General features: G+C 41.3%; 1 protein-coding gene across 13 annotated transcripts in view; it reads left to right on the top strand.

Annotated features, from left to right (window-relative positions):
• GIGYF2 (GRB10 interacting GYF protein 2) overlaps positions 1-14,701 on the top strand; it is a 162,440-nt gene that overhangs the window by 134,352 nt on the left and 13,387 nt on the right. For all 13 annotated transcript variants that reach the window (XM_032753782.2, XM_058437102.1, XM_032753786.2 and 10 more), the window contains 4 exons: positions 2,394-2,630; positions 9,476-9,598; positions 13,579-13,788; positions 13,897-14,102. In XM_032753782.2, coding sequence (XP_032609673.1) covers positions 2,394-2,630; positions 9,476-9,598; positions 13,579-13,788; positions 13,897-14,102 — 776 coding nt within the window. The remainder of the gene's footprint in view (positions 1-2,393; positions 2,631-9,475; positions 9,599-13,578; positions 13,789-13,896; positions 14,103-14,701) is intronic.

The raw sequence follows: 14,701 nt of genomic DNA, 5'->3' as shown, positions 1-14,701 counted from the left end.
TTTAGAACAGTGTTAGATTTTCAGAGAAACTGGGAATATAATACACAGAGCTTCCATATTTCCCCTTGCACACAGTTTCCCCTGCTATTAATATCTTACATGAGTATGGTACATTTGTTACAACTAATAAACTGGTGCTAATGCGTTATTATTAACTAACATCCATTGTTTATTGAGATTTTTAAAGCTTTTCCCTAATGTCCTTTTTCTGTTCCAGGATTCCATTCAGAATATCATATTAGCTGGGCACAGTGGCCAGCACTTGTAATCCCCACGACTCAAGAGGCTGAGGCAGAAGGATCGCTGAGGCCAGGAGTTCGAGAACATCCTGAGCAACATAGCGAGACCCTGTCTCTACAAAAAAAAAAAAAAAAAAAAATGATAATAACTTGTAAAAAGGAGAATATCATATTACATTTAGCTGTCATGTCTCTTTAGACCCTTCTTGGCTATGACAGTTTCTTAGACTTTCCTTGTTTTTGATGACTTTGACAGTTTTAAGAAATGTTGGTTAGTATATTATAGGGTACCCCTTGATTGGAATTTATTTGAAGTTTTTCTCATGAATAGACTGGACTGTGGGTATTTGGGAGGAAGATCACAGAGGCAAGGTGGCATTTTCATCACATCAAATCAAGGGGTACCCGTATTGCCAACATGGTTTGGGACTGCTGATGTAGACCTCGATCACCTGGCTGAAGTAGTGTTTGTCAGGTTTCTCCACTGTAAGTTACTTCCCCCCTTACTACTGTAAGTCAGGACTGTACTGACTCCTTGGAAGTCACTCTGTGGAGTCCACACTTAAGAATGTAGAGTTTTGCTTGCTTTTCCCTGTGTTCTAAATTGAGATTTTTTTTCAGAAACCTAAGTTCTGTTAGAGATAGATAGCTTCCAAGTTAGATTGTGTGTTGATTCATTCTTTGGTTTATTCATTTAACAGTTAACATATTTAGTTAATGTACTACATGCCAGTTATTGTGCTTGTTTTCTGGTGGAGTATAAGACTTTTTAGGAAATTGTTTCTGTCCTTAAGAAGTCCATGTGTGTGATGAATATACAAGAAGTAAGCGCTGTCATTAGGATACTTTCAGCTACAAAATAAAAATACCCATCTAAGGTGGCTTAAATAATAAGTGAAATTTTTGCCTCACACTCTAAGGAGGTCTGCCCATCAGCCTGTTGTACACTTGCTTCAGTGATTCAGTGAATGCCATTAAGTATTTACGGCCTTTGCATACTCCTCCTCTGCCATTTCCTGGTGTGTTGACTTTGAGTTCAGATGTTTCACGTCATGGTTAAGAGTTTTGGATATCACACTGTGTGCAGCCTGTATCCAGACAGGGAATGGCCCTTCTCTCATCCTTTGTTCCTTTTATCTGGGAAGAATTTCTTCCTTAGAGGTCTCCCAGTAGACATCTCTTTGACCCCCGTTGGATCACATGGCTACCCCTAGTTACACTGGAAGCTTAAAAGCAAAATCTGACATTTTAAACCTCTGATGTGGCAGGAGGCTTTGTCTGCAAGGAATAAGCCTGACAAAGGTAGTGGTTATTGGATAGGTAGAAACAGGAGCTGCCATAGGTGGACTAGAAGCAAATAGATAAGGACAGGGTATAGTTGACGTTAATCAAAAGGCAAAGGTGAAATATACCTCCTAAAGGCTAGGCGAGTCTCCAAGTGGCTAAATTCTGTCTGACCTACGTTTTAGAGAATGAAGTAGAGGAATGTGATATGGGTAAGACAAAGCATTGCAGGCACAGCAGACAGACTCCAAAGATGAAGAGAATTTCTTAGTGAAATGAGTTTTGCAGGGCACAATGGAATGGTTTTGAGGGAAGGAAGCAGAAGGAAAATGAGCCCAGGTGAGGGCAAATGCAGTAAATGGTGGAGGACTGGTTGAGGAGAGATGTTCTGAAGGGCCTATGGGCCACAAGGGGCAAGAGCCAGGGATGGAATTCTGTGGTCTTGGAAAGTTGCTTTGGTTCCAGAACTGGCTGGTGCTTGCATGGTAATCAGCATTCTTACAAGGTATTGGTAGCTTTTAGCGCTCAGCACCCAGAAAGGCTTGCTCACCTCACATGTTGGAGCAGTGTTTCCAGGAGACTTTCCTGTAGTTGATGGTGAGCTGCTTCAAGATCAGGGCTTTGACTGCACATGTTTAAAGTGACAGTCCTTTAATTAAAATTTCATCCTGTAAGCATACCAGGCCTTTGTGGCTACTATAAATATATTTTAAAAGAAAGGTTACTTCTACCTTGCGTTATCATGAACAGAGTTTCTGCTTTCTCTGTCATTTCTATAGCCATTTGACAGAAGCTTTCAAAAGTGAGTCAGATTTTTTTCCCTCCACAATTAATAAAATTTTTATCTCTTTAATTTTTCCTTCTGGAAAGGAAGAGGAGGCTGCAAAATGGGCCCGGGAAGAAGAAGAAGCCCAGCGTCGATTAGAGGAGAATCGGCTGCGGATGGAAGAGGAGGCAGCCAGACTCCGGCATGAGGAAGAAGAACGGAAGAGGAAGGAACTGGAGGTCCAGCGGCAGAAGGAGTTAATGCGCCAGAGGCAGCAGCAGCAAGAGGCTCTCCGGAGGTTGCAGCAGCAGCAGCAGCAACAACAGCTGGCGCAGATGAAGGTAAAGCCCGAGGCATCAACCTTAGGAGCTCCTTGCTAACATTTTTTAGTTAGGTAGGTGCTGGCTGTACCAGTAGCAGTAAAACTGTACTTTCTTTCTTTAATATTAAAATATTTTAAATTATTTATTTATTTTTGAGACTGGATCTCACTCCCATCACCCAGGCTGGAGTGCAGTGGCACGATCTTGGTTCACTGTAACCTCAACTTCCTTGGGCAGCTCATATGATCCTCCCACCTCAGCCTCCCCAGTAGCTGAGACTACAGGCATGCCCCACCACGCCCAGCTAGTTTTTTATGTTTTTAGTAGAGATGGTGTTTCACCATGTTGCCCAGTGCTGGGATTACAGGTGTGAGCCACTGTGCCCTGTGCTTTCTTTATCATTGAATATTACTACTTTGGTTTTTTGATCATCAATAAGATATATAATGCACATACTTTGTATTAGGCATTTAAATGAGAGAGGCGTAAACAAGAGGATAGGACATGAGCAGCAGTGCAGGCAAAACAAGTAAATCTGTTTGGTTTGTAAATTTAATGTGGCTCAGTAAACACTGGAGTGCCTATTCCATACCAGTTCAGCACTGCTGAGACAAAGATAAATGAGACAAGGCAGTTGCTCCCAGAGAGCTCACAAGCTTACAAATATAGGCATGTAAACATTCAGATGTGTAAATGGGAACTAGAATATAGGGCTTGAAACAGAGTTGGCCATAGGCATTTATTGAAAGTTACATTAAGAGGTGATATATACAAAGTGTTGTTTTAAAGAGCATTCAAAGCTTTTTTTTTTTTTTTTTTTAATAAGGAGAAAGTGAATACTGGGAGCCTAGTAAAGAGGCTGTGTTGGTGCTGGTGTAAATGAATAGGAGAGGCCAGCAGGAGGGAGCTGGCCTGATAGCAGTCAGCAAGAATTAATTACTCTCTGGAGCTGAGGGAGGAAGGTGGAAGCTGGGGTGCCTGCCAGAATAAGTTTCAGTGACTGAGAAGATAGTGGAACTGTTGATGGAATTGGAGTAATTGGGAAGGGAGGAGCAGATTTATGGCAGGTTCCGCATAACTTCATGCTGGGTCTGCAGTGAGCAGTAAGGTTTAGTGTCCCCTATCTTCAAGTAGCTCACAGGTTAGACACATAAACAGGCAAATAGAATATAGTATGGTGAGTATAGTGGGAGAAGTGGCATGGAGTCAGTCATTCTCACAGCTCTGTCACTTGGGAACTTGTGAGATGTGCAGATTCGCACCCCAGACCTATTGAATCAGAACCTCTAGGGGTGGAACTGAGAAATCTTGTATTTAAACAAACCCATGCTCTCTAAAATGTGAGAACCACTGTCCATCTGGGAAGTTTGGAGAGGCTTCTTGAAAAAAGGTAACTTCCAAACTGAGTCTGGCTTTCAGCATTTTTACTATGACATGTCTGTTTATGGATCTCCTTGTGTTTAATCTACTCAGAATTCATGGTGCTTCCTGGATGTGTAGATTAATGTTTTTCCATAAACTGGAGAAGTTTTTAGCCATTATTTCTTCAAATGTATGTTCTGTTCCTTTCTCTCCTTCAGGCACTTGAGTGATGCTTATGTTGATACACTTCATGCACTTAATGGTGTCTCATTTCTCTAAGGCTCTCTTCAGTTTTCTTCATGTTATTCTCTGTTCTTTGTGTAATCTGTATTGATCTATCTTTAAGTTTCTTTCTTTTGCCAGTTCAGATATACTGTAGTGTACCTCTAGTGATTTTTTTTAACTAAAATTTTTTTATATATATTTAGGGCATGCAAGTGTAGGTTTCTAAATTGCATATATTGCACAGTGGTGAAGTCCGGGCTTTTCGTGTACTTATCTCCTAAACAGTGAGCATCGTACCCAGTAGGTGATTGTTCAACCCTTACTCACCTCCTATTCTCCCAGCTTTGGGGGTCTCCAGTGTCCATTATTCCACTTTGTGTGCTTATTTGTTTAGCCCCCACTTATAAGTGAGAACATGCAGTATTTGACTTTCTGTTTCTGGGTTACCTTACTTAGAACAATAGCCTCCAGTTCCATCTGTGTTGCTGTGAAAGACAAGATTTCATTCTTTTTTGTGGCTGAGTAGCATTCCATGCTTTATATAAACACCACATTTTCTTTATCCAATCCTCCGTTGATGGGCAGAGTTTTTAATTTCAGTTATTATACTTTGGTACTCCAGAATTTCCTTTTGGTTTTTTAAAAAATATCATCTATCTCTTTATCAGTATTCTTTATTTGGTGTGACACTGTCATCATACCTTCCTTTACTACTTTAGTCATAGCTTGCTTAGGTTCCCTGAACAACTTTTATAACATATGTGAAGTCTTTGTGAAATCTGACATCTTGTTCACTCTCACAGGCAGTTTCTGTTGCCTGCTTTTTTCCCCAGTATATGGGTTATACTTTCCTGTTTCTTGCATGTCTCGTAATTTTTTATTGGCAGCCGGACTTTTTGATAATGTCTTGTAGCAACTCTGGATATCTCCACCCGCCCCTCCCAGCTTGATTTTCTTACTTGTTTGTTTATTTGTTTTGTGACTGGATGGATTATTTTAGTGGAGTCCAGCTCTCCCCTCCTCCCCTTGACCATGTTGAAGCCTTTGCTCTTGCCCATGTTGGGGGTACAGCACTGGGTGTGCCCAGAGTGACTCCGAGGTGACAGTGGGTGTGGCAGGGCTCTCTTTAATTGTCTTTTCCACACTCAGCTGTTTCACTCCACTTACTGCTAGCTGATTGTTCTGTTGTTCTTAACCCGTTTACCGTTTGCCCTGAGAATATCCCTGGTGGTGCGTGTGGCTGCAGCGCTGACCCTGAGATAACTCTCAGATTACAGTCCTAATGCTTTTCAGAGAATTATATCCAAACAGCACTGATGCAGTTAGGACAGCTTGTTGGAACAGAAAACAGATGCCAAATGATCTAGGAAAAAAAACCTGCGAGTTAGCCTTGGGTAAACGCTGCCGCTGCACATGCTGCCAGCAAATATTCTCGGGGCAGATGGGAAATGGGTTAAAATTGTCCTGGGCTGGGTGCAGTGGCTCACGCCTATAATCCCAGCACTTTGGGAGGCGGAGGCTGGTGGTTCACTGGAGCTCAGGAATTCAGGACCAGCCTGGGCAACATGGTGAAACCCCATCTCTACCAAAATACACAACCAGCCTGGGCAACATGGTGAAACCCCATCTCTACCAAAATACACACACACACACACACACACACACACACACACACACCCCACACACACACCAGCCTGGGAAACATGGTGAAACCCCATCTCTACCAAAACACACACACACACGCACACACAGACACAGACACACACACATAATATGTATATATATATACAAAAAATTATTCAGGCGTGGTAATGTGTGCCTGTGATCCCAGCTACTCGGGAGGCTGAGGTGGGAAGATCACTTGACCCCGGGAGACGGAGGTTGTAGTGAGCCAAAATCATACCACTGCACTCCAACCTGGGTGATGGAGTGAGACTCTGTCTCAAAAAAAAAAAAAATCCCTTGGGGCATACACTGACAGACTGACCCACTTAAATTCAGGTTTCTTTGAAGAAATAGCTCCTGAGGTCTATATATGAAATTTGTTTTGACTCCAAGAGGATTTCTTCTAGTTTTCTTTAACTAGTTTTCTCATATCAGGTAGCAGCCTCCTACAGTTTAGCTGTATCTCCTATGAATCTACCAATCTCCTCCCAGTTGCCTTTTATCCCAACTTCTACTGTTTCTGAAAACACCATTAGGCTTGAACTCATCCACTATCTGTTGCAAATAAAGTCAGTTCTTTTGGGAAGAAACCTGGAGCTTTCTGTTTGCTACCTGTTTCCTACACTCCTACCCTCAGACAAAAATCTCTCAGTCAGCTCTGGAAGTGGGCACAGTGATCTGCTTTCCTCTAACATTTGCTGAAGGGTGGGCAGAATAGTAGCCTCAGGTCTTCTTGGCTTGCCTCTCCTGATGGCTTGGCCTGGCCAGCTGCATTGGTGATCACGGCCCTAGTGTTGGTGTTGCTGTGGTTAAGAGTTTCCATCCTATAAGTGGGGCTGGGCACAAGAAGAGAGCCCCCACATCTGTTGCACTTGTTTGGAACTTAGCATTTGTCACAGGTAACTGGCATCAGGGTGAGACACACTGATGTGCTTTTCCCAGGAAGAAAGCCTGCCGACTGATGGCTGAGGGGAGAAGGGAGCCATGTCTTGACTGTACCAGTCTAGAGTGGAGTTTCTGTCTCATTAAGCTGGGAGGAAAGAAGGAGAGTAGATCTTGGTTTAAGTATCACCAACTCTTGCTGTTCTTACTGAGTTTTAGCAAATATTCTTGAATAAACTTTTTTTTCATTTGCTGTATGCCCTTAGGAGTATTTCCAGAGACTTTATTTATTTTTTTGAGACAGGGTCTGGCTCTGTCGCCCAGGCTGGAGTGCAGTAGCACGATCTCGGCTCACTGCAACCTCCGCCTCCTGAGTTCAAGCAATCCTCCTGCCTCAGCCTCCCAAGTAGCTGGATTAAAGGTGTGCACCACCACACCCAGCTACTTTTTTTAAATTATTTTTAGTAGAGATGGGGTTTTGCCACGTTGGCCAGGCTGATGTCAAACTCCTGACCTCAAGTGATCCGCCCGCCTCGGCCTCCCAAAGTGCTGGGATTACAGGTGTAAGGCCCTGCTGCCAGCCAGAGAGTTTAAATGATTATTTTTAAAATGATTTTCACCAGTTTTGCCAGGGAGCAGGTCCACGCAGCTCCTCCTCATGCTGTCATTCTGACAGTGAAACAGTTATTTCTTAAAGCAAAACCAGTGTTGAAATGTAAGGTAGCAATGTCAGGGCAGAACAAGAAGAGTATAGTTTTAAAAATCAGTGAAGGATATTAGGCATTCGGGGGTCCGTATTTGCTTTTGATTTGTCAAAAGTTTGTTCTGAGAAGCATGATTGACACACTGCAGTTCTCCTGAGTGAGCATTATAGGGTGATGGTTGGGCTGGTAAGTGTCATGAGGCAATGTTGAAAGAGCTCTGGGATATTATTTCCAATGTACAAAGAAGACTTAAGGAAAATGAAAGCTATCCGCAGACATAAGTCAATATAAGGAAGACTTAAGTTTGGTCTGTAGAGCAGACCTATGAAATATAGAGTATATATTTTGTGTGTATATATACCTAGAGAAAGATCGTGTGTATGTATATGTATTTGTGTGTGTGTGTGTGTGTATATATATATATATATGTGTGTGTATATATATATATATATATGTGTGTGTGTATATATATATATATATATATATATATATATGCATATGTATGTGTGTGTATATAGAGAGTCGGGCCAGGGAGGAGAGAGAGAATAAATATATTTTGGCACAGCAATAGGAAGATTCTCAGAGGTGCCCGTGAGGATAGATGGCCATTTCAGGAGGCACTGCCTCTATTCCCAGTGCTGGCTGAGTTCTGCTGAAGCGGGCTTGAAAGATTGTTTCCTGATTACCATGGGGTGACACATCTACTGTGATTTTAGACAACATCAGTGGTTACTGGCTGCATCAGAATGATTAAAATATGCTGATTCTCCTGTCTTCCCTTCTGATCTTCTGATTGATTAGGTATGGTGGAGCCAGGGCCTCTACATTTTATAAGGTCCCTTCAGGTTATGCTGCCAGTTTGAGGTCTACTGCCTTACTTGATCTTGATAGTGCCTTCAAATGAGTCATTTCCTGTGGAGAAAAAGTTAATTTTTGCTCAGTTTTGCCTCTCAACACCTCCCTCCCCCAGTCTTTGTTAACTTCCCTCTGCACCCCTCCCCCACCCCAGGGCAGGTGCATTTTGAGAGAAATGCCCTATTGTCTGTCATACTGGCCAAAAAATGTTAAGAGTTGATTATGTTCAGTAGTGTTGAAGACATTCATTTGAAGAATTGTTTGGCAATATCAGTGATGGTTTAAACTGTTCATACCTTTTATCCTATCAATATCCACTGTTATAGATTTCTGCTGTAGGTCCATTCTTTTGGGGACTGTTTGGCATTTTATTTGTTTTGATCTATGTTCATGTATTATTTTTATTAAATACATTTTTTAAGTCTGGTTAGGTTTCCTTTTTATTGTATTCACTTGTTTGATGCCTCAGTATTAAAAGTGTATCTTTTTCTGGCCAGGAAGAGCAAGGGATTCTCTGAGAATAATCACGCTTTGAGAATATTGAAATATTCAGGACCCAGATATTTATACTCTAGTTTAGTCAATAATCTTAAGGGATGGGAAAAATAAAATTATTGATTAAAAGCAGCTTAATGGTCCTGACTAGAAGCTACAGCCTGGTTAACAGTGGCTCCCTTTCATAAAGGCTGATCAAGAACTATGCCAGCATCTCTCATGAGATGAGAAATCTCATGGTGCTACCCTCAGAAATCATGTCCTTAACGCTTTCACTGGACAGCAGCATATCATGTCCTTTGTCGCTTTCGTCAATTAAAAAATCCTTAAGCCAATTTAGTGATTCTTTTGTTTACTCCTCTTTATGTTTGTATATTGCTGTTTATGTCAGTACCGGATGTAACAAATTTGTCACCAAGTGGTAGATCAAATGTAAGTGTGTATGTGTATTATAAGTTGTTTTAAAATAAACTTAGGTTTGGAGCAGTGACAAAAACTTAAGCAAAAGAAGCTGAGAGGATAGTAAGTAAAAGCAATGAAGAAGGAAATTTGAATTAATGTGGTAAATGGAGTTGAGAGAAATGCATTCGTTCTGGGTATACATAATGCATTATTGCTTCTTTGTTTCCTGTCCACATTTCTTCATGAACTTTCTGGCCTTCTCTTTTTTGTTAGCTTCCTTCTTCTTCAACATGGGGCCAGCAGTCCAATACAACAGCATGTCAGTCCCAGGCCACGCTGTCATTGGCTGAAATCCAAAAACTAGAGGAAGAACGAGAACGGCAGCTTCGAGAAGAGGTAAAATTTTAAAGTAAAAGGGATCTAGTCAAGCGACGTTCCAGAATATCTAGCATGCATTATGGGTTAGTGGTTACTGAGGACAATTACTGTCAGAATTGTTGTGTGTCTGAATTGGACGTTCATTATTAAACTTCAGCCCATAATTTGGTTACCCTAGCAAATGTGAAGGATCTCATAGGAATAACATGAAGATTGAGTAACATAACTGTTCAGTTTTCTTAAACATTTTACTGTAATTCTTGAGAAGACTTCATAAATAAAACTACATGGGTTGTTCAAAATTGTGGGTGAGTTGTGTGCAGATAATCTTTTATAAGTCTGATGTCTAGAAAGCAGAATATGTTGTTCCTCTAAAGACACTGGGTTCCCTGACTAGTCTAGAAAAATATGACAGAAATAAAGTACCTCTGCTTTTAAGTGTATATCCTGTAGTTCATCATTAGGGTAGGAAGGATACAAAAGAGTATAAAAGGGAAGGTGAATAACACAGCTTTTGACAGGAGAAAATGAATAATTTTCATACTTTGGTTCAGTATGCCATTCGGTGCCTCATTCATTCATTCATTCAACACATGTTTACTGAGTACCTACTCACTTAAGGTCTGGGGATATAGCCGAGTCTAAAACAGGCAAGATTTTCTGCGTTCATGAAGCTGACCCTCTGGTTGAGAAGAGAAAAGTAGAAAATGTAGCGTATGAGAGTTTGATAAGTGTCAGAGAGGTAACAAGGGAAAGTGGGTAGAGAGAGTGTTGGGAGTCAGGGATAGTGATGGTGTGGTGGATTGTCCAAATTTAGGTAGTGTGTTCTGAGAAGGCCTCTGAAAAGGTGACGTAATATAGCAGAGTCTTGAAGATGCTTTATGTGGATATAATGTGAGGTAGAGCAGTCAATTTGTTAGAGAATGTAAGTTGTCATTTTTGGATCTGGGTCATGTGGTTCACTGAAATTAGTAGGGCTTTGGATACACAAGGAGAAGTGGGAATTGTCTATATGTGTTTACCATGTAGTGTGCTTGAAGTCATCTAGTAAGATAAGATGTTTCTTCACACTTGACGATGACCTTATTTCCCACCTTTATTTAAAAAAAAAAAAAAGGATTGAACTTTCTCTGGAATCATCTTTCTCTAAAAGGTTATCAACAAATGGATGCAGAACAGAGTATATCTCTCCCTTCAAGGCTAGAAATTATTCCACTAATTTTGGTCCCCACTGAATGAAAAGATAATAATAGTGGTAATGACAAAGAATCACAGGTCTTCTCCTGTCTACCAGAAGTTAATAATTATTTCATTTGTATTTTATTTTTCTTTTTTTTCTTTTAGAGACTGAGTCTCGCTCTGTCACCCAGGCAGGAGTGCAGTGGTGCGATCTCGGCTCACTGCAGCCTCCACCTCCTGAGTTCAAGTGATTCTCCTGCCTCTGCCTCCCGAGTAGCTGGGATTACAGGCACTTGCCACCACCACCAGCTAATTTTTTTTTTTTTTTAGTATTTTTGGTAGAGACGGAGTTTCACCATGTTGGCCAGGCTAGTTTCAAACTCCTGACCTCAAGTGATCCACCTGCCTCAGGCTCCCAAAGTGCTGGGATAACAGGCATGAGCCACCGTGCCCGGCCTTCATTTGTATTTTTATTTAATTTTTTTGGAACTTTTAAGTCTTCCTATACCCTTCATAAGGGTGCCTCTTAATACACATTTCACATATTTCTTACATAGGAAAACCCAAGATGATTTTATTTCATTATCATCCCTGGAGGCATCCTTTCTGGGGGCCTCTAACCTGTTCCAATCGGGACACTCTCAGCTTGCTTTATAGCTGCTGTTTTGTTTTTCTTGGGTTCCTGTTATTTATATGTTTCTCCCAGGACTGATTTTGATTTTCTCATGTTTTTTCTCCCATTTTCCATCTCTGTGCTTTTATCTTTTTTGATAAGATCTCGCTGTGTCTCCTGGGCTGGAATGTAGCTAGGACTACAGGTGTGTGCCACCATGCCTGGCTAATTAAAAAAAAAAAATTTTTTTTTTTTTTTTTGAGACGGGTGTCACTACATTACCTGGGCTGTCCTCAAACTCCTGAGCTCAAGCGATCTTCCCACCTTGGCCTCCCAAAGTGTTGGGATTATAGGCATGGGCCACCGCGCCCTGCCCTTTTTATCTTTTCTGTGGGGCATTTTCTCAGTTTTACCTCCAGTCCTTCTATTGGGCTTCTCCTGTTAGAGACAGGGTCTTGCTCTGTCACCCAGGCTGGAGTGCAGTGGTGTGATGGTAACTCACTGTAACCTTGAACTCCTGAGCTCAAGTGATTCTCCTGCCTAGGCTTCCCAAAATGTTGGGTATTACAGGCATGAGCTACCACACCTGGCCCTGTTGAGCTTTTAATATATGCTATATCAAACGTCTGTGAGTCCTTATTTTGTTCTTTAAGTATTTTTTATAGCCTTTTATTCTTGTTTCATTAAATGCACCATCTTACCTCTCTAAGGATATTACTTACTGATAGCTTCTTGAAAAGCCAACTCCTATTTTCCCGTTCTCTTATTTCTGTTTCTGCTGAATTATTTTTGTTTTGGTCTTTGGCTTTTATGTTAGAAGTTTATGTCAAATGTTTGATAATTCTGGGCTGTTTGTTCCTATTTACAAATAAGGCACTCAAAAGCTGATTGGTGGTTCTGGTATGTACAGCCCCTTGATGGGCTTTCCTATAATAGTTTCTGGCTGGGTGGTTCTGTTGGGGACCTCCACCCCCACCCCTGCCCCAATTTGTTGGTACCTACCTATAGGTGTGTTCTCTTGTCAAGCTGGTTGGCTTCCCCATAGGATAATGTGCCAGTCTGGTTTGGCTTCTTCAGACAGGGAATGTTGAGTTTTCTGCTGTGGTGTGGGAGAGTGAATTGCCTAACTGCATAGAGTGCGGAAGGCAATCTGGAGTCTTACTGCTTCTTTTTACAGCCTTTCAGCCAATCTTCCTCTGTTTGAGAGACTCAGCACCTCCGGTTCCTGAGCCTTCTTTGTGAATCTGCCTGTTTCTGAGCTCCTTTACTTAGATTTCAATTTATTAGGTCTGTTACATTGGTTCTCATTATTTATCTGCTTTTTAGATTTTAAAAAATCTATTGTTTTCTTTGTCCTCATGTGTTTATGCTCTGTGTGTGTATGTATGTATGTGTATGTGTATGTATGTGTGTGTGTGTGTGTGTATCTATCTATCTATATATGTATATATAAAATCTGTCATTTTGGTGAGGGCTTTAGGAAGTAAACGTGTTTTATTTCTGTGCTTAACCAAAGGCCTACTTAATTTTTAAGCAGTAATTCTGGCCAGGCGTAGTGGCTCACTGCTATAATCCCAGCACTTTGGGAGGCTGAGGCGGGTGGATTACAAGGTCAGGAGTTCGAGACCAGCCTGACCAACGTGGTGAAACCCCGTCTCTACTAAAAATATAAAAATTAGCCAGGTGTGGTGTGGTGGCGGGCGCCTGTAATCCCAGCTACTCAGGAGGCCGAGGCAGGAGAATTAAGTAATTCTGAGGCCGGGCACTGTGGCTCACGCCTGTAATCCCAGCACTTTGGGAAGCCGAGGTGGGTGGATCACTTGAAGCCAGGAGTTCGAGACCAGCCCGGCCAATATGGTGAAATCCCATCTCTACTAAAAATACAAAAAATTAACTGGGCATCGTGGCTTGAACCTGGGAGGCAGAAGTTCCAGTGAGCTGAAAGTCTGCCACTGTACTCCAGCCTGGGTGAAAGAGACACAGTCTCAACAAGAAAAAAAAAAGAAGTAATTTTGCATTTGATGTTTTTATTCTCCTTTTTAATACTGTTAGCGATTTACATTTTTATTTGCAACAGCAGAATTTAATCCCATCAAGTTAATTTTATGTAGCTACTATGTATTTACATTCCATTTAGTATACTGGATATTTATAACTATTATCTAAAAACAGGAATCCTCAGTTAGCTTCTATTTTTATGCAACAGCAAAGGCGCCAGCAGAGGGAGTTGATGAAAGCTCTTCAGCAGCAGCAGCAGCAGCAACAGCAGAAACTCTCAGGTTGGGGGAATGTCAGCAAACCTTCAGGTACCACGAAATCTCTTCTGGAGATTCAGCAGGAAGAGGCCAGGCAAATGCAAAAGCAGCAGCAGCAGCAGCAGCAACACCAGCAACCAAACAGAGCTCGTAACAATACGGTGTGTGCATTTTCCTAAGCTGTCGTTGTATGGACTAGTATTATCTTTTCTGACTGTCTTCTTTTTAACATGATTCGTGATAATCATTTTTCTCTTTTTCTTTAATAGCATTCCAACCTGCACACCAGCATTGGGAATTCTGTTTGGGGCTCTATAAATACTGGTCCTCCTAACCAGTGGGCATCTGACCTAGTCAGTAGTATTTGGAGTAATGCTGACACTAAAAACTCCAACATGGGATTCTGGGATGATGCAGTGAAAGAGGTGGGACCTAGGAATTCAACAAATAAAAATAAAAACAACGCCAGTCTCAGGTAGGGCTCAAAATGACCACACCTATGCACCTTGGTTGGTTGGGAGGTGGGGATGGAGGAAGTGGGATGTTGGGTGGGCAGGAAAAGGTAGTTATTTAGTTTTTACTTACCGTTTTCATCTGTGTTCAAGCACATGCAGTTATAATTATGGTGATTGCTTTCTTCCCCATAGAAACACATTCGTATTATTTCTTGGGGCTCCTGCTGAGCACTTATTCTATCGCCTAGCACATGGTAACCACTTAATAAATATTAGGAATAGTATAATGTTTTTGTTGTGTTGTTGAACATTTCTCCAAGGTATTCCTCTAGATACCTTAGCATTTTTCCTATATTTGTATTTTTAAGTAATTTATACTATTAATATGAATATTATAAAATACCTCTGTAATGACCTTAAACCTATTTATTTTTATAAGTTAGTTACATTTTCATCTTCATCTTTCTTTCTTCAGTATACAGTGTTGTTGAACGAGCATGGGTTTTAGTGTTAAATACATGAACTCAAATCCCAGCACTACCACTTATTAGCTGTGTGACCTTGGGCAAGAGGGAACCTCTTTGGGCCTCAGTTCCCTCATCGGTAAAATGAAGATAAT

The sequence above is a fragment of the Hylobates moloch genome, unplaced genomic scaffold, assembly GCF_009828535.3.
Source record: "Hylobates moloch isolate HMO894 unplaced genomic scaffold, HMol_V3 SCAFFOLD_1, whole genome shotgun sequence".
In the NCBI taxonomy this organism is placed as follows: Eukaryota; Metazoa; Chordata; class Mammalia; order Primates; family Hylobatidae; genus Hylobates; species Hylobates moloch.
Note: the sequence above shows the minus strand (reverse complement) of the source record. Positions and strands in the feature narration are given on the sequence as shown.